At 43.5% G+C, this 19,171-nt stretch overlaps 1 protein-coding gene across 6 annotated transcripts in view; it reads left to right on the forward strand.

Moving 5' to 3' along the window:
* The window catches only part of LRP1B (LDL receptor related protein 1B), a 2,031,260-nt gene that overhangs the window by 1,477,063 nt on the left and 535,026 nt on the right, over positions 1–19,171 (forward strand). For all 6 annotated transcript variants that reach the window (XM_068245873.1, XM_068245875.1, XM_068245874.1 and 3 more), the window contains exons 34-35: positions 3,927–4,052; positions 4,788–4,919. In XM_068245873.1, the coding sequence (XP_068101974.1) occupies positions 3,927–4,052; positions 4,788–4,919 (258 nt within the window). The remainder of the gene's footprint in view (positions 1–3,926; positions 4,053–4,787; positions 4,920–19,171) is intronic.

Here is a 19,171-nt window from a genome sequence, read left to right on the forward strand (position 1 = left end):
CAAAATAACCACTGCCTTGCTGATGAAAATGAGGGTGAGGGTGAAGGTGCTGGGCAGGCCAAGCATGTCGACAAAAACTAACCCTATTGAGAATCTGTGGTGTCTCTGGGGAGGGTGTGCAAGGTCTTTAACGTCCACCAGCTTTGTGATGTTGTCATGGAGGAGAAGATGATTCCATGGGCCACCAGTGAAGCTCTAGTGAATTCCTTGTCAAAGAGAGTAAAGGTGCATACACACCTTTGAGAGATGTCACTTGGTCCCCTTGGGTGACATCACTGACGTGTGTCAGCTCTGCAAGCTGATGACGTGCTGTGTTGCTATGCCGATGGGGTGACGACAGATTGACGACGACCAGCGCGTGTGTGATGGGGAGCAGTGCAAACAGTTGGAGTAGATCCACCAGGCGGATCACACGTGGGTTGGGGGGGCGCTGTACACATGCCTGATTATTATCGGCTGAGGCAGTTGTTGTTGGCCACCTCAGTTGACTTAAAGAGGAACTCCAGTGAAAATAATGTAATAAAAAATACTTAATTTTTAAAAAAAAATATGTTTCAATGATTTATTCAGTGTTTGCTCATTGTAAAATCTTTCCTCTCCCTGATTTACATTCTAACATTTATCACATGATGTCACTAGAAGGAGATGCTGCTTGCATTTTTGGCAGTTGGAAACAGCTGTTATTTCCAACAATGCAACAAGGCTCCCACAGTGTGATGTCAGGACCTCAGTGCTGTGAGGCGCTGACATCACACTGTAGGAGGGGTTTCACCACAAAATCAACCCTACAGAGCCCCCTGATAAACCATTTGAGAAAAGGAATAGATTTCTCATGGGAAAGGGGGTCTCAGCTACTAATTGGGATGAAGTTCAATTCTTGGTTACGGTTTCTCTTTAAAGGATACCCCAACTGACATGTGGCATAATGAGATAGACATAGGTATGTACAGTGCCTAGCACACAGATAACTATACTGTGTTCCTTTTTTTATTTTTCTGCCTGAAAGAGTTAAATATAAGGTATGCAAGTGGCTGACTCAGTCCTGACTCAGACAGGAAGTGACTACAGTGTGACCCTCACTGATAAGAAATTCCAACTATAAAACACTTTCCTAGCAGAAAATGGCTTCTGAGAGCAAGAAAGAGGTAAAAAAAGGGACTTTCTTATCAGTGAGGGTCACACTGTAGTCACTTCCTGTCTGAGTCAGGACTGAGTCAGCCACTTACATACCTGATATTTAACTCTTTCAGGCAGAGAAAGAAAAAAAGGAACACAGCATAGTTATCTGTGTGCTAGGCACTGTACATACACATGTCTATCTCATCATGTCACATTTCAGTTGGGGTATCCTTTAAGTCAGCCATGTGTGTGTATGGGCCTTAAAGGCAGGGCTGGAAAATAATGGAGAGAGTACACAACCTATTGACACTTTTGGCTTTGTTATTCTTTTGCTATAGAGGTGCAATTTAGACATTAAAGTGTACCAGAGACAATATAAAATAAAAGTTTTATACATACATGGGGCTTCCTCCAGCCCCATGTGCACGGATTGCTTCCCCGCCGCCATCCTCAGCTTTCTCCTGGTCCCGTAACTTCAGCCAGTAGCGGCCAGTCTGACGCAAGAGAAGTGCACTCTCTATGTATCTCTTTGACGGCTGCTGGAGAGATACATAGAGAGCGCACTTCTCTTGTGCAGACTGGCCGCGACTGGCTGAAGTTATGGGACCCAGTACCGGCTATACCAGATGTGTCGAACTCCAGGCCAGGAGGGCCAGATCCATGCCAGTGTTTAGGATGGACTAAGAAAGAGAGGAATATGTTCTACTTGATGGACCACATCTTTCCTGATTCAGACCCATCACTTAATTTGAGCTGTGTCAAAAATGTGTGAGGACCTCGGCCCTCGTAGGACTGGTTTGACATACCTGCGCTTTACAGAAGGCTGAGGACAGTGGCGTGGGAGCGATCTGTGTGCATGGGGGTGGAGGCAGCACCAGGTATGTTTAACCACTTAAGGACCAGCGGTCTCTGGGCACTTAAGGACCAGAGACTGCTAGTCCAATCCCAACGGAATCCCGATGAATCGCCGTACATACCCGCCGCAACCGCCCCAGGACATAGACTCTACCGTCTATATGACGGCAGAGTCATGTGAGCCGGTCAGGAGCCGCTTTCATTGGCTCCTGACCCTGTTTTTCAATGTAAGCCAATGGAAACAGCTTACATTGAAAGACAGGACCAGGAGCCAATGAAATCGGCTTCTGACCCGCTCACATGACTCTGCTGTCATAGAGACAGGCAGAGTCTGTAAGATGCGGCGATAATCGCCGGGTTTAAGCGGCGGAAATGACGGATGCACGCTGCGGACAGTGATTGAGATCTACACCCTGCCAGCCAGAGCCCACCAAAACAGGGCCTAGATCTCAATCACTTAATGAGTTAAAACTTTTAATTTATATCATCTCTGGTTTCCTTTAGTGGTTGTGTGTTGAGTTGTATGGATGGGACACACAATTACACTAATATGCACTGACATGGTATAAAAGTTTCATATCTTCAGTGTTGTCCCATGACAAGATTTAATAAAATGTTCACAAAGATGTGAGAGGTGTTCTCACTTTTGTTAGATGCTGTATATTTAGTGAGTAGTACAAAAGAATGCTTTGGCCGGCAGTGATGGGGTTATGGGTGAAGTTACATATTTTCCTATAAGTCTGCAAAGCATAATACAACACTGTGTGACACAACTATGTTGCTGCACAGCACAGACACAAAACAGCGCCAAGCCCTCCGCCTCATGCCGTCCCCCGCTTGTGTGTTACAGTTTTCAATGAAAAGCAACCAGAGTGCTTGTATTCCATTGTATATTGTCTCCCAATGGCAAGAAGAATTGAAAGAAAATTAAAGTAATTTGTGCATTGTTTCAGGTTATTCTGCGTCGCAGTGTTCTCGATTCAGCGTGAAAACATTCTCTTTTGTTTTTATTTGATGTGAAATCAAGTTGATGGCGGAAACCGCTGCGTCTCGATGAAAGCCTCAAATGACAATGTGTTTCCTGATTTGTGCCTCTATTGTTTGTTCTTGTTGTGACATGCGTAATGTTTTCTGCAAAAACAAAAATTACAGGATTGCAGCCTTGCTACGATATGATAGCGACATTTGGATTGTATAGTGATGCTTGCAATGGGTTAATTAGAATTATGCACATTTTTGCATATTTTTCGCAATTATGCAAAGCGTAATTGCAATAACGTTAAGTACAGCATACTACATTTGTGAATCGTAATTATGCTTGTGATTTTGCAATTCAATGCGTACAAATATTTGCATCTTTTCACCAATGTTCTGCGCATGCGCGGCTATTAGTTAAATATTCAATGAAAAAAATGCGTTTGTATACGAAAAAAATTTGTGTTTACAGCCAGTATACTGTACACACGCAGCTATTAGTTAAATATTCAGTGCAAAATCATCAGCCAGTATACTGATCACGCACAGCTATTTAAATAGTCAGTGCAAAAAATCCGTAAATTATGCCATTATGCGTAATTACGGTTACATTTCCATGCACATTTTTTTTTTACACATAATCCGCAAATTTTGCATTAGTGATTATTACATTTACACGTGAATTTTTTATGCATAATCCGCTAATTTTTTTGTATACGTTTACCTGCAAAACAATGTTTTTATGTACAATCCGCAAGTTTTGCATTACAAATACAATGTGTAATTGCAAAATATGATGCATAATTATGCACAGGTGTAATTTCTGCCCACCACTATTTCTGTATCCTTTTTTAAAATAAACGGTGCTCATTCGCCTCGACTGTTTGAATTAGTAGCTTTGCTGTTGGTGAACATTGGTATTTGCATCACGAAAATTCCTTGCAGGTCTATTCATGTGTGTTTGTGCTTCGCTCTAGGTAGCAATCCTTGTCAGGGGAACAATGGTGGATGCTCCCAGCTGTGTCTACCCACCTCCGAGACGACGCGAACATGCATGTGTACCGTTGGCTATAATCTCCGTAAGAATCGCATGTCCTGTCAAGGTAAACACCATAGCTGCTATTTACGTTGCTGTGCTGCTGGGAGGCCAGGCTAGCTGATGGCAAGAATTAGATACCGCTTTTCTTATAGAAATAAATATAAATCAGTTCAGCTTTATGCACTTGAGGACTAAAAAAGAAAAAAAAAACCTTGCATTACACATTCAATCAAAATGGAGAGGGTTAAAGTGTAAGTGTTTTCTATCTAAAGCAATGCTGAAGATAAACTTCAAAATGCAGATTGAGTGCAGGAAGACATGAAAGGCCTTTTTCCACTGAGAAATGCGACCACAATTGCCAACTTTGTATTTTCCACTATCCCGATTCCACCGCAATCTGTCAGGTGTATGCAGGGCAGAGTTTGACGTTTTGCTGTTTTGCTGCCTGAAGCAAACTCATAAGGATGTGCCCTAGGCAAGGTAGTAGATTTGGGGTGCCCAGGTGGCAGGTGGGCCCCTTGACTCCCAGTAGGCCCCAACCACCTACTTAGGTTGCCTGGCGGATCATCCTTCTCTGGGCCTAGGTGAATAAAATTTTAAATTTGGCCTAGCTTCTGAACTGTCTGGTTCATCTAAGCCTATTCCTTTTATTAAATCTGAGCAATCTAATACAGTACGTAGGAGTTGATATTTAACTGAGAATATTCTTTTTTTTTAATGGAAATGTACATGCCATGTTGGGACAAACTGCTCTTCATATATATCTCATATCTGTAAACCTTTCTACTTCTGTGTTTAGGTATAGAGTCTTTTCTGATGTACTCGGTCCATGAAGGAATCAGAGGAATCCCTCTGGACCCCAGTGACAGGATGGATGCCCTTATGCCCATCTCAGGAACCTCGTTTGCTGTGGGCATAGACTTCCATGCAGGTACATAGCTAGATGTTATTCTATTCTTTGCCAAAATGTCTCCAATAGTGTGCATGTGGTCATTTACACTATAGTTTATCAATCTGAGCCACGGGACTGTCTATGGTGCAAAGACAGATGAAGGTGAATGTGGGCCCTAGGGTAGCAACTTTTGTTTGTTGTGCGCTTTTGGTAAAGTCAAGTGGGAGCAAAAGCAAAGGCTAAGACTAGATGAATGGTATGCCCCTTAACTCCTACCAGGCCCTAGGAACCTGCTTTGGTGCCTAGTGAATGATCTGGCTCTCCCTTGATGCACCTTAAAGTACATATCTCTCTCTCTCTCTCTCTCTCTCTTTCTCTTTCCTATTCCCGGCCAAGGTATGTAAGCTGGCTTTTTAAAAAGTACAAATCCTTAAGCATGCTACTTTTTCTATTGGATTAATCATAATGGTACATGCTAGGCTGGCTTTAGCATGTAGTGTGGTTGGTGGTCTAGGGGGTAAGTCAGATACCTACTACACACTGAGACCTGGGTTCAATTCCGGGCCAAGGTATGTAAGCTGGCTTTTGAAAAAGTACAACTCCTTAAGCATGCTACTTTTTCTATTGGATTGATCATAATGGTACATGCTAGGCTGGCTTTAGCATGTAGTGTGGTTGGTGGTCTAGGGGGTAAGTCAGATACCTACTACACACTGAGACCTGGGTTCAATTCTGGGCCAAGGTATGTAAGCTGGCTTTTGAAAAAGTACAAATCCTTAAGCATGCTACTTTTTCTATTGGATTGATTATAATGGTTCCGATCATCCCTACATTGAACCTCACTGCAGAATATCATATGTTTAAAGAGACTCTGAAGCAAATGTTTTTGCTATGTTTACCTTTTACTTTGCTTCAGAAGAAGTCTCATCAGCGGTAAACCGCCGCATCCCCGCTGATAAAACGAGTGCTGCAGACCCCCCAAATCCCCGGGCAAACATTGACGACCAACTTGGTCGTGGATTTTGCTGCTCTGAGAGGCAGAGCTATGTGCTGTAGCTCTGCCTCTCCTGCCGTCAATCGCCGCGCGTATCGCAGCCTCTCCCTGCCCCTCTGTGAAGGAAGTGTGAGAGGGGCGGGGAGAAGCGGCGATCCACCGTAATTGATATCAGAAAAGGCAGAGCTACAGCAGAGAGCTCTGCCTCTTCAGGAAGTGCCGGCCAGATTCCCCCCCCCCCCCCCCGGGGATTTGTGGGGTCTGCAGCCCTCGTTTTTCAGCAGGGATGCGGCGGTTTGCGGATGATGAGAGTTCTGAAGCGAATTAAAAGGTAAGCATAGCAAAAAAAATTTGCTTCAGACTCTCTTTAATGCTTTATTTATTTTCTGCACTGTGACATAAATCACAGCGGCTCCCTCCCCCTTTAGCGCCCCTCCTGTCCCTTGTTCTGTTCAGCTGAAATCTTTGACTTGAGCAGAACGTGGATGATGGGCGGGGAGGAAGTGACAGTACTCCCTCCTCTCTGCCCGTCAACGCCCCCTGCACTCGCCGCTATTAGTTCTTATGTGCACAGTAAGCTGTGTGCAGTCTTGAGGTAATTTAGCTCAGAACGCTGGTGTACTAATACAGCTATTACTACACTATTGTTCTGAGATAAATTACCTCAAGACTGCACTCAACACAGCTCCCCAGCACGCTGTGCATATAGGAACTAATAGCGGCGAGTGCAGGGGGGCGTTACTGATGACGGGCAGAGAGGAGGAAGTACTGTCACTTCCTCCCAGCCCATCCTCAAGCTCTGAATTATGGATGAGCAGTGTGGGGGACGGGGGCGCTGGAAGGGGAGGATAGTGTTGTAATTCTTATATCACAGCACAGCAAGAAAAAAGAGCATTAAAAACATTTCATTAAAAAACGAGGTCAGGGGTACTTTAAGGGAATCTTAAATGACATGATGATTGACGTGTATGTACATTGCCAAGCACACAAATATGCTGAGTTGTTTTTCTTCCTCCTTTGCATGAAAGAGTTAACAATTCAGCCATCCAACCAGTGGCGTAGCAATGGGGGGGAGGGGGGGGTGCAGAGGTAGCGACTGCACTGGGGCCCCTGGACCAGAGGAACTCATTAGGGGCCCCCTTCATTCTTCTTATTAGCTTTTCATTGGTGCTTTACTGGTAATAAGCACCTCTATATGTGTATTGAATAGTAGTAATCTTTACAGGACCTCTGTTGCGAAAATCTTAAAATCTAAAATACATGTAAACATATACAAATAAGAAATACATTTCTTCCAGAGTAAAATGAGCCATAAATGACTTCTCTCCTATGTTGCTGTCACTTACAGTAAGTAGTAGAAATCTGACAGAAGTGACAGGATTTGGACCAGCTCATCTTCTCATGGGGGTTCTCAGGATTTTCTTTATTTTTAAAATAATGAATGGCAGTTGCTCTTCCAAACTGTCAAAAAAAGTGTACGGTGGCCAGGGAGGTTGGCCAGCATCTTTGTATGAATCGTTTTCAGGGAATGTCTTTATAAAGAATAAAGGCCATGCTGAGAATCCCCCATGAAGAGATGGACTAACTCAAAATCTGTTGGTAATGTCAGATTTCTACTAGCTACTGCAAGTGACAGCAACATAGGAGAAAAGTAATTTATAGCTCCGGTGGCTCCCGGTCCCCTCCGGTGCAGATTCCGACCCACCAAGTTGGCATTTACGGCGCCTGCACGAGAATCTCTCGCGGTCGCGCGTTGACGTCATCTGGAGTGTACTGCACAGGCGCAGTAGTTCTGCACCAGCGCAGAACACTCCAGATGACGTCAGCACGACCCTGAGCGGCACTCGCGCAGAAGCAGTATATGCCGACCAGGCGAGATCGGCATCTGCACCGGAGGGGAACGGGAGCCACCTGTTCTGCGGTGACGGCACAGGACAGCTGCCAGGGGCTGGAGGTAGCCCCGAGTAAGTATATATTTTTTTAAATGTTACCTCAGACATTTCATTTAAAGGGCTACTGCAACGAGAGGAGGCTGCCATATTTATTTCCTTTTAATCAATACCAGTTGCCCGACTGAACTGCTAATCCTCAGCCTTTAATACTTTCAGCCATAGACCCTGAACAAGCATGCAGCAGATCATGCGTTTCTGACATTATTGTCAAATCTGACAAGATAAGCTGCATGCTTGTTTCTGGTGTAATTCAGACACTACTGCAGCCACATCAATAAGCAGGGCTTCCAAGCAATGTGTATTATTTAAAACAAAATAAATATGGCAGCCTCCTTATACCTCAGTTCAGTAGTCCTTTAAGTTGCACTCTGTATGCAATCTGGAATGATTTTCATCTCATTGACCATCTCTGGTCAGGGCTTTTGAGCATGATTGCAGACAAATAGCAGTTCTCTGTCCGAATGCCACTTATGTTCCTTTAAAATGGTTTATGTTTCCTTGCAGCTTATAATGTGGGCAATTTATTTACGAGTACAAGGGTTTTTCCACTATAGTCATGAGAACATCTCGGCTCTCTCATTTAAGCTAAAATGTATACGATTGACTAAGACGGGTACTTATGCGTGGCTGTAGTGTGTCATTACTTTGCTATATATAACTCCGAACATTTTTCATATTGCATAAAGGATTATCCGCTCCATTATCATGCTTGTTTCAGAATGACTCACCAGCTGACTACTGGAGGAAGGGAGTTTAGCGTACAAGGTCTAAAGCAATGTTGTCTTAATGTTCCAAGGCCGGCGTAGCACAGAGCCGTAGACTTTTATGCCTTGCATTCATGTGGTTAAGTAACCAGAAACATTTGTATGCCAGTTTGAATCCTCGATTTTGTGGGAGAGATTTATCTAATGCTCTCTCCATAAACGTTTTATAGACTACACTCAGTTTCAGTGTCTTCAGTATAACAGTGTTAGCCTTATTCCTAAATCCACTTACTGTATATTCTGGCATATAAGACTACTTTTTAACCCTTAAAGGGAAGGTTCAGGGAGGGTGGTTAAAAAATAAAAATCAATTTCCACTTACCTGGGGCTTCCTCCAGCCCGTGGCAGGCAGGAGGTGCCCTCGCCGCTGCTCCGCAGGCTCCCGGTGGTCTCCGGTGGCCGACCCGACCTGGCCAGGCCGGCTGCCAGTTTGGGCTCTTCTGCACTCCAAGGCCCGGCACTTCTGCGTCCCACGCCAGCGCGCTGACGTCATCGGACGTCCTCTGGGCTGTACTGCGCAGGCGCAGTAGTTCTGCGCCTGCGCAGTACAGCCCGGCGGACGTCCGATGACGTCAGCGCGCCGGCGTGGGACGCAGAAGTGCCGGGCCTTGGAGCGCAAAAGAGCCCAAACTGGCAGCCGGCCTGGCCAGGTCGGGTCGGCCACCGGAGACCACCGGGAGCCTGTGGAGCGGCGGCGAGGGCACCTCCTGCCTGCCACGGGCTGGAGGAAGCCCCAGGTAAGTGGAAATTGATTTTTATTTTTTAGCCACCCTCCCTGAACCTTCCCTTTAAAAATCTTTTGAAAAGTCAGGGGTCGTCTTGTACGCCAGGTGTAATTGATGCCGGGTTATACCCCCTATCCTGTTACCGCCTCTCAGATCTCGCTGCTGAGGACTGTAGTGAAGTGGCGCAGGGCACATGTGTGAGATATGAGAGGCAGAGAAGGAGGTAAATAGGATACAAGGGCGGGCCAGAAGGGTGAAAGAGGTGTGTTTAATGGGCACAGCGCGATCTATTCTTCCATTCCGCTCTGATAGACAGGTAGACATGGATAACTAACCAATCCACTTAGGGAGAGTTGACCAATCCATCCAGTCAATCGCCTGTATACTGTTATATACTGGTTACCACATACAGTACAGCACCAGTATCTGGTCATAGATAGCACCAGTATATGATTTTTTTTTATTATATATTTTTATTTGGTGCGCATTGGAAGAGGGGTAGTCTTATACGGCGAGTATGTCCCGAACTCTATATTTAAATTGAAAAAGTTGGGGCTTCGTCTTAAACGCCCAGTCATCTTATACGCCGGAATATACGGTATTTACCACTCAGAAGCAGCACTACAAAGAATTAGAGTGAATAAATTAAAAAGTTTCAAGTTATATAAACAGGGATGGTCGGAAATGCCGTGGAAATTCCAAATTCAGATTTCCTTTTTTCTGATTTTCTCATTTTCCGTTTTTCCGATTTTCAAGGGGTATTTTGTCAGTCATTTTTTGCATCAGAGAATGCAAACCCCTTAAACATACATACCTATTTTGGTGACGATAGCATGTATGGGGACTTTGATATTAACTGCTAAAATCAAAACAAAATTATGCGAAAATTACACGAAATTGCCCAAAAAAATATTCCTGATTACGTTAGAGAGACACTTAAGTGAAAAAAAATGATATTATTAATTGTATGTGTAGTATGGATAATTACTAGAACATTAGTAGCAAAGAAAATATTCTCATATTTTTATTTTCAGTTATAGTTTTTTTGTTGTTGTTTTTTTTTATAACATTGCATCATTCGCTAATATTTGCAGTTTACACACTACTCAGCATTCTATATGATTTTACAGAGCAGACCAGTGAACTTTTAAACTGTTCTCTGCAGAAGAAAAAAAAATACAGTGCCAGGCACTTGAGATAACCAGCTTCAGAAGACAGAGCTCTCTGCGACTTTGAAAGTCATGGAGCTCAATGGTTCTTTTGCATAGATAACAACTGGAATTTCTTAACTCTTCCTGTACTGGAAACAATATTAGACGTATGTCACTGTTTCTAATGTTTTATTTCTTAGCTGTACTACACATACAAATCATTATATCATAATTATTATTTTTTTTGCTTCAGTGTCTCTTTAAAGCAATATAAAACCCTGACATAATATTCAATAAAAACATGTTTTCCTACTTCTTATATACCATACGGTTAGCATATTTGCTTTTTGTGCATAAGTATTATTATTTATTTAGAAATGATACGTTCCTACAGTACACTCATTTTACTCTGAGAGCTGACTTTGCATTTTATTTATAACTGCTTTATTCATCCTCTAACTTAATCAGAAATCATTTATGCTTGTCTGACTTTGTTCAGCGGAGCAGGCAGTGTGAGAGAAGGCTTTGTTTACATTTCTCACTTGATACAATTAAATACAAGATAACATTATGTAAAGTTCGGAAGCCGCCAGCTCTGCAGGCAGGGAAGCTTCTAAAGCCTGTGTTAACCCTTTGAATGCAGGTCTAGTAAAAAAAAATGCTGGTTGTATATAATATGCTGTAAATAATCTATTAGAGCAAAGTAGAAATGCTGGCTTTCATTGCACTTTAAAGTGACTCTGTAACAAAAATTACAACGTTTTTTCTACCATTCTACAAGTTCCTAAACCTATTCTAATCTGTTCTGGCTCACTGCAGCACTTTGTACTATCACGGTGTCTGTAATAAATCAATGTATCTTTCCCCTGTCAGACTTGTCGGCCTGTGTCTGGAAGGCTGCCAACTCTTCCTGCTGGTCTGTTTCTCTATGCACACTCCAGTGTGTGTTTTCTTTACATAAGCCAGCAGCTTCTCTGCTATCTTATCAGTGATAGAAGAGAGCTGGATAAAATTCCTCCTCTGTTAGGCTGTGAAAGTAGCTGGCTGACACATACTGAGGAATTACAAACACAGGCACAGGCAGAGCTGTCTGCAGGAAGCCTGTAATGTTCAGTGCATGAGAGAAGCAGGGGACAGAAGGTAAACACATAAATGATCTTTTGAGATTCAAAAGGAAAGCTGTATACAGCCTGCTTGTGTATGGATGTATTTTCTATGTGTGGACATATTGTACATCAATCTACTTCCTGTTTTGGTGGCCATTTTGTTTGTTTATAAACAAACTTTTTAAAACTGTTTTTGACTACTTTTAATGCGGCGAGGAGCGGCAAAATTGTGACAGGGGGTAATAGGAGATGTCCCCTAACACACTGGTATGTTTACTTTTGTGTGATTTTAACAATACAGATTCTCTTTAAGATACAAAATTACGCTTTTTCCCCAGAAATTTCACATTACAATTTTGCATCATAATTGCAAACAATGATGTGAAATTCTAATTATGTGAAATTTGTGCCCATCACTAGTTACAAATGACTGACCTTCGTCTACTTAGAGGGATTGCTTCTTAGCACCTCCATTTGTATGTGATTGATGGCTGGCTTACTTAAGTCTTTTGTCATACTTCAGCTGTGATGTTTACAGTGCTTGCTTGACAAATGGATAAAGGAATATGACTGGTTGTTATGGGCAACAGGAAGAAGTACATTCCACATACGAGGCCTTGGGTTAGAGGCAAAGTGCAGTTTTATTTCTTTCTCAAGAAGAGCTTGGTTAATGGAGGAACTATTATAACCTGTTATGGTATGCTGCTATGCTGTGGTTAAGTGTGTAAGCTTTTTGCAATGTGAAACTATTCTTTATGGGAACTGCAGTCTTTTTCTTCAAGTGTAAAACTGTTTTAAAAGGTAAAAGCAGAATTTCCAACAGAATGAGACCTCCGAGGAACCAACAGCTATTCTCTCGTACTCTGAGGAACTCATTTGTAGAAAGCCACTTCCTTTGACCGTATACACGGGTCAAATATATATAGCCAGACAGCAGCTCAAATGATTCTTAATCAGGTTTGTTTCCTGAAAATTGTGCTAAATGGATCTCTACTCTTTTTATCCCGTGTCCTCCTGGAGACCACTCTTGCCATGCATGGACTTCCGGAACATATTCAACAAAAATGTGTTGCATATGTTATGGTGGTGGCAGTCTCCCCTGTTTACATGTGCTGCAGTAGTGCACTTGCACGAGTACGGCCCCGCCCGTGCAGTAAGCTGGAAATGTTTATCCACGCTACTGCATAGACGTGGCTATCCACGAGGAGCACCGTGCTGCTGCACAGGCGTGGCCGTACTAGCATGGGTACAGCACAACTACATTTGTGCATAGTGGGCCGATCGGACTCAAACTTCAGGAGGGTCCCAAGCAGCACCCATGGTCTCTAGGAGGACCTGGGAAGCCTATAAAGGACCCTGTGACTCCCCCTAAAAGATCAGTTTCTATTTTTTTTCTTATTATATTTGCCTTTTTGACAGTAGGCACCTGGCCCAGTAATTGATGCAGCAGTCTGTATCTCCAAACTTTGATTGCCTGAGGAAGAGGGCGGTTGACCAGTGAAACGCGTTGCAGATCTGAGAGTTTATAATACATTTTATTGTTTATTTATAACGACTCATTGGCTGGTCATTATATACCTGAGGATGGTGTCCACCTACCCCCCTCCTTTTTAAATGGTTTTTAACCATTTTATTCTAATTTGGCGCCTCTGTTATTATCTATTATCTACTGATCTAGTCCACCCTGAGTGGAGGGGTTTATCCCCGTTCTTCCGGTCTACAGAGAGCGACTTCTTATACCTGAGTGGGGTCAGGTTATAATTCTCCCCACCTGCACATCCAGTGGTTGCCTTTTTGGTAACCCAGATTTCATCTTGACATACTGCACTATATTGGGCTCTCGGTCTTTCACCTTTTGTATCCCTTCTAGTACCCCTCTTTGCTGGGAAGGGATAGTCTGCCCCTAAAATAATAACCGGTATCAAAAACTACGACAACAGCAACATCATCACATCCTCCTATCTGTGTATACCCCCTGAACATAGTAAAACATTTTGGTCCACACGACAAGAGACACTAATGGCCTCAATTCACTAAGCTTTCTCAAACACTTTATCGAACGTTTGATAATTTACCTCATGAGTAAAATCTAATTTTGAATTCACTAAGGTGCTATAGATTTATTGAACGTTTTATCGATAAAAAATTCAATAAACCTATAACGCCTTAGTGAATTTAAAATTAGATTTTACTCATGAGGTAAATTATCAAACGTTCAATAAAGTGTTCGATAAAGCTTAGTGAATTGAGGCCATTGAGTGTTTTATAGCTGAGAAGAGAAAATATACATATCTCTTACAGACTCTAAACAATAACATTGGCTTTGAAATATATATAGTGCAATTTCAGTCAACTGCATCCAAAAACCCTAGGGATCCAGCTATCTGTTTAGTGAGGTACCATTTGGTGTATTTAAACGGCTCCATAAGAGTCAATAATTCAGTTCTTGGGACATAATATTTAATAAAGAGGATCCATAGCTTAAAGAACTTTGCAGTTATTTTAGTTGATCCGTATCAAACTTATTGATATACATGAGTTTAATGAATGTGTCAATTAGGTTCATAAAAATTGGGGGGGATGAGTAGACCCGTTTCGTCAAAATACATTTCTTGGTTGCCCAAAACACAAAATGCTCAATAGGTTTAAATGTTTCTTCAGTGAATTTTTTTCTTTGCGTGATGTGGTTTCAGAATATAACAACTTCAGTTTTGGGTTTCCTGGGGCTTTACAAAGTTCAAGTTAAAGTGTACCCAAGGTGACATGTGACATAATTAGAAAGATGTGTAAAGGAAGTGCAAACCCTATTAAAGGACCACTGTCGTGAAAATCTTAAAATGTAAAATATATGTAAACATACACAGATAAGAAGTACGTTTCTTGCAGAGTAAAATGAGCCATACATTACTTTTCTCCTATGTTGCTGTCACTTCCAGTAGGTAGTAGAAATCTGACAGAATGGACAGGTTTTGGACTAGCCCATCACCTCATGGGGGGTTCTCAGGGTTTTCTTAATTTTTTAAAAGCACTTAGTGAATGGCAGTTGCTCTGTCCAACTGCCAAAAAGTGTACAGCGAGCGGGGAGGTTGGCCAGCATCTTTGTATAAATATTTTTCAGAGAGTGTCTTTATAAAGAATAAAGGCCATGCTGAGATTCCCCATGGAGACATGGACTAACCCAAAACCTGTCGGTAATGTCAGATTTCTACTACTTACTGGAAGTGACAGCAACATAGGAGAAAAAAGTAATTTATGGCTTATTTTACTCAGGAAGAAACAACCTTTTTATTTATATGTGTTTACATATATTTTTAATTTTAAGCTTTTCATGACTATGGTCCTTTAATAACCAGGCTGTTTAACTTTTTTATTTTTCTGCCTGAAAGAGTTAATTTCCAGACATGGAAGTGACAGCTTGTTGGGGACACCTTGTTGGGAATATAGTAAATGTCAAACATCTAAGCAAATTACAGCCATAAACTTTTTCCTAGCAGAATACAACTTCTAAGGTCAGGTGAGAGAAAAGGGTAAATAGTCCATGTATTATAACTCTGGGAAACGTAACCACTTAAGGTCCATGGGCTTAAACCCCCCTAAAGACCATGCCATTTTTACAAAATAGGCAACTGCAGCTTTAACCACTTGCCGACCGCCCCCAGCCGATGGGCGGCGGCAAAGACTGGGCCCAAACGACCGCAATACGCCCATCGGCGGGGGCGGCTGCGGGAGTGGCTATGCGGCGATCGCGTCATTCGTGACGCGATCAGCCGCCAGGGACTGGCTCCGCCCCCACCGCTTGTAGTAACCCGCCGGCCGTTCGGAAGCGCCGGCGGGTTACTAGCACCCGGATCGCCGCATTTACATTGTATAATAGGCTTTGTAATGTATACAAAGCCTATTATACTGGCTGCCTCCTGCCCTGGTGGTCCCAGTGTCCGAGGGACCACCAGGGCAGGCTGCAGCCACCCTAGTCTGCACCCAAGCACACTGATTTCCCCCCCCCTGCCCCCTGATCGCCCACAGCACCCCTCAGACCCCCCCCCCCCCCCCCCTGCCCACCCCCCAGACCACTGTTTGCACCCAGTCACCCCCCTAATCACCCATCAATCACTCCCTGTCACTATCTGTCAACGCTATTTTTTTTTTATCCCCCCCCTGCCCACTGCCCCCTCCTGATCACCCCCCAATCAGTAGCTGATACCCCCTTTTACATAAGAAATTTATTCCTTTTCACAAACAGATCATCAGGGGGCGCTGTATGACTAAATATGTGGTGAAACCCCTCCCACAAGAAACTCTGAGGACCATGGTACTCCTGGCAGTTTCCTGTCTGTGAACCTTGTTGCATTGTGGGAAATAGCTGTTTAGAGCTGTTTCCAACTGCCAAAAAAGCATGCAGCAGCTACATCACCTGCCAACAGTAAAAATATCACCATGTAATAAATATCAGAATATAAACCAGGGATTTAAAATATTTTACAATGGGCAAACACTGACTAAATCATTTATACATAATTATTGTAAAAAGGAAGCCCTTTTTTAATTACATTATTTTTACTGGAGTTCCTCTTTAACGCCTCGCTGCTGGGCCGTACAACTCAGCACACAAGTGATTCCCCCCCACCCCTTTTCTGCCCACCAACAGAGCTCTCTGCTGGTGGGCATTGATTGCTCCCCCAATGTTTATTTTTTTTATAAATATTTATATGAATATTTTTTTAATAAATGTCACCATTTTTTAATTTTTTATATATTTATTCCCCGGCCCTCCCTCCCCCACCAGCCAATCACCGTGATCAGCTGTCATAGGCACCAGCCTATGGCAGCCAATCACTCCAGTGTCTCCCAGGGGGAAAGCCGTGTCACACGGCTGTCCCCAGTACAGTGCTGCTGTAGATCGCAGTGCTGTACATAGTAAATAGATGGCGTCTAACAGTCTCCTAGTGGCGATCAATTGTTTGCACATGCTCAGTGACTAGCCACATGGCTAATTAATATTCACTGCACTGTGGTGACTCGTGGTGGGACTTGTAGTGTTGTTCATGAACGTATCGTTCATTTGATCCGGATCTTTTTTGTGAGTCGAATCATCCGGAGCATCACAATGAAAGATTCGGTTCACAGTGGATGTCTGTCTGGAAGAAACAGGAACATACAGAATGTACAGTGCAGGGAAAGTTCTGTCCTGCTAGTCATTTCACCCAGTCTGCATCCCTAGTAAAATGATTCAAATGATTTGTTTCAAAGATCCGGATCTTTTCAATGATCTGATTCGAATGATCCGAATCCTTAAAGGAGTTCTGTGGGGGGTTGCGGAGGAGAAAAACAGACACTTACCTTGGGCTTCTATCAGTCCCATGCAGCGGTAATGTCCCACGCTGTCCTCCTCCCATCTGCCGTTCTCCACCGCCGGCCCTGGTCTAAGCGGCATGGGATCCAACTGCGGCTGAGCTACAGTGGCCGCGCACCCGCTCGCTTCCGCCTGCATCATCGGAAGCTTACTGCGCAAGCGCAGTACAAGAAACCGTTGTACTGCGCCTGCGCAGTAAGCCTCAGATGATGCGAGCGGAGGCGCGGAGGTCGCATTATTCGTCTGTGTGTCAGACGAATAATAGCCCGGTGCCGGCTGCGGGGTATGGTGGATGGGAGCAGGACGGCGTGGGACATTACTGCTGCAGGGGGCTGATAGAAGCCCCAGGTAAGTCGCAGTTTTTCTCCTCAGAAACCCCCACAGAACCCCTTTAAAAAGATCCGGACTTCCCATCACTATCCTGGAGCGGCTGCTTTGAGAGCCGCATAACGCGGCTTAATCTGACGTCCAACTTCAACACCACCATACGTTGCGTTAGGGGCACGTTATGCGACCATAACGTCCCCTAAAACGCAACGTCTTGGTGTGAAAGAGGCCTAACAGCTTTACTGTAACAAAATATAAGATCTGCTACACAAAAACGCTCCAAAAACACTAGGCATGTTTAGAAAACCTCTCTATACATTCCTAGAATCGCTCTGAAAATCTGCTTCAAAAACCTCTAGCGATGTGCGGATCTGCTCGAGGTTTTTGGTGTGCACTGGCCAATACACTTTATAGGGAAAAGCAGAGAGATGATTCATTGGAACCCTTGTCAAGAATTTTAGCCATCAGCCAGGAGAAAACACTTTAGAAATGAAAATGTGTCACCTTCTTTATATCTCTTCTAAGGATCAGATGCTGCATTACGACTCTGTGACACTTTTGAGAAATACGGTCATTGACACGAGAGCATGATAGCCTGACACTAAGAAAGGCGACTGCATCATCATCAGCTCTAAGTGACCTGTAGTTGTCCGCCGTAAAATATTTTCTTTGAGCTGCTTGTGATTTCATCTATTTTTTATTATAAAGTAAATCATCATGTCAGGCAGTTCACAGTCATAAAGAGGCACATTATCTTATATATTTTAAGGAGTTCTGCTGGCATTATTCGAGTCACCCATGCTTTACTTGCGAAAAATATAGACTGAAATACAATTTTGTGGGAGACTTGATAGAGAACATGTAGGGGGGTAACAGGCCGTACCCACGCCAACACACATATGCCATGTTTGTCGTTTTATTTTGTATATGCATGGCATAGATATCTCTTGCATATCTCCCACCTTCTCTCTCCCTCTTTCTCTCTCCACTCCCAAACCCTTTAGCCTCTCTTCCCAGTCTCTTTGCATCTTTTTATTTTTATCATTCCCCTTCCTCTTACTGTCTTATTATATCTTCCCATTTTGCTCCACCCCCCCCCCACACACACACACTCCCCCAACCTGTATTTCCATCTCTGTCTCCACCATCCACAACCACCCCCACCACCGCCCCCACCACCACCCTCACCACTGCCCCCACCACCACCCTCACCACCACCCCCACCACCACCCTCACCACCGCCCCCACCACCACTCTCACCACCACCCCCACCACCACCCTCACCACCACCTCTCCCCCGTTTCATTGCATCCCTTTATCACTATATAACTTTCTTCCTCTTGCAATATTATTTTACTACAACGCTCTTCCTCTTCCACCCTTTATGTGCCCTTATCTATCCAGAAAGGCTCACAACATAATCCCTACATAGTCATATGTCTATGTATGTTTCGTGAGGTGTATGTATCGTAGTCTAGGGCCAATTTTAGGGGGGAGACAATGAACTTATCTGTATGTTTTTGGGATGTTGGAGGAAACTGAGGTGCCTGGAGGAAACCCACACAGACATGAAGAGAACATACAAACTTCTGGCAGATAGTGCTTGGATTTAAACCGGGGACCCATACTGCCCATGTACTGCAATGAAGTTTTGTTTTCTCAAATTAGGTCATTTGTGCCATCTGGAGGTAAGTCCACCACTACCTCTCATTTTTAAACTATTTGTAGTGTATTTTATTATTTTTGGTGCCTCTGATTCTCAAATATCTTCACTTTCTTTTGACCACCATCGGGGGAAGGGTGTTACCCTTTACTTACATCAACTACAGAGGGCAACTTCTTAACCCAAGTGTGGTCAGGTTTGTACTACCCACCTGCCTAGACGGTGTACTGGTTAAGGGCTCTGCATCTGACAAAGGAGA

This window comes from Hyperolius riggenbachi, chromosome 7 (genome assembly GCF_040937935.1).
Source record: "Hyperolius riggenbachi isolate aHypRig1 chromosome 7, aHypRig1.pri, whole genome shotgun sequence".
NCBI lineage: Eukaryota > Metazoa > Chordata > Amphibia > Anura > Hyperoliidae > Hyperolius > Hyperolius riggenbachi.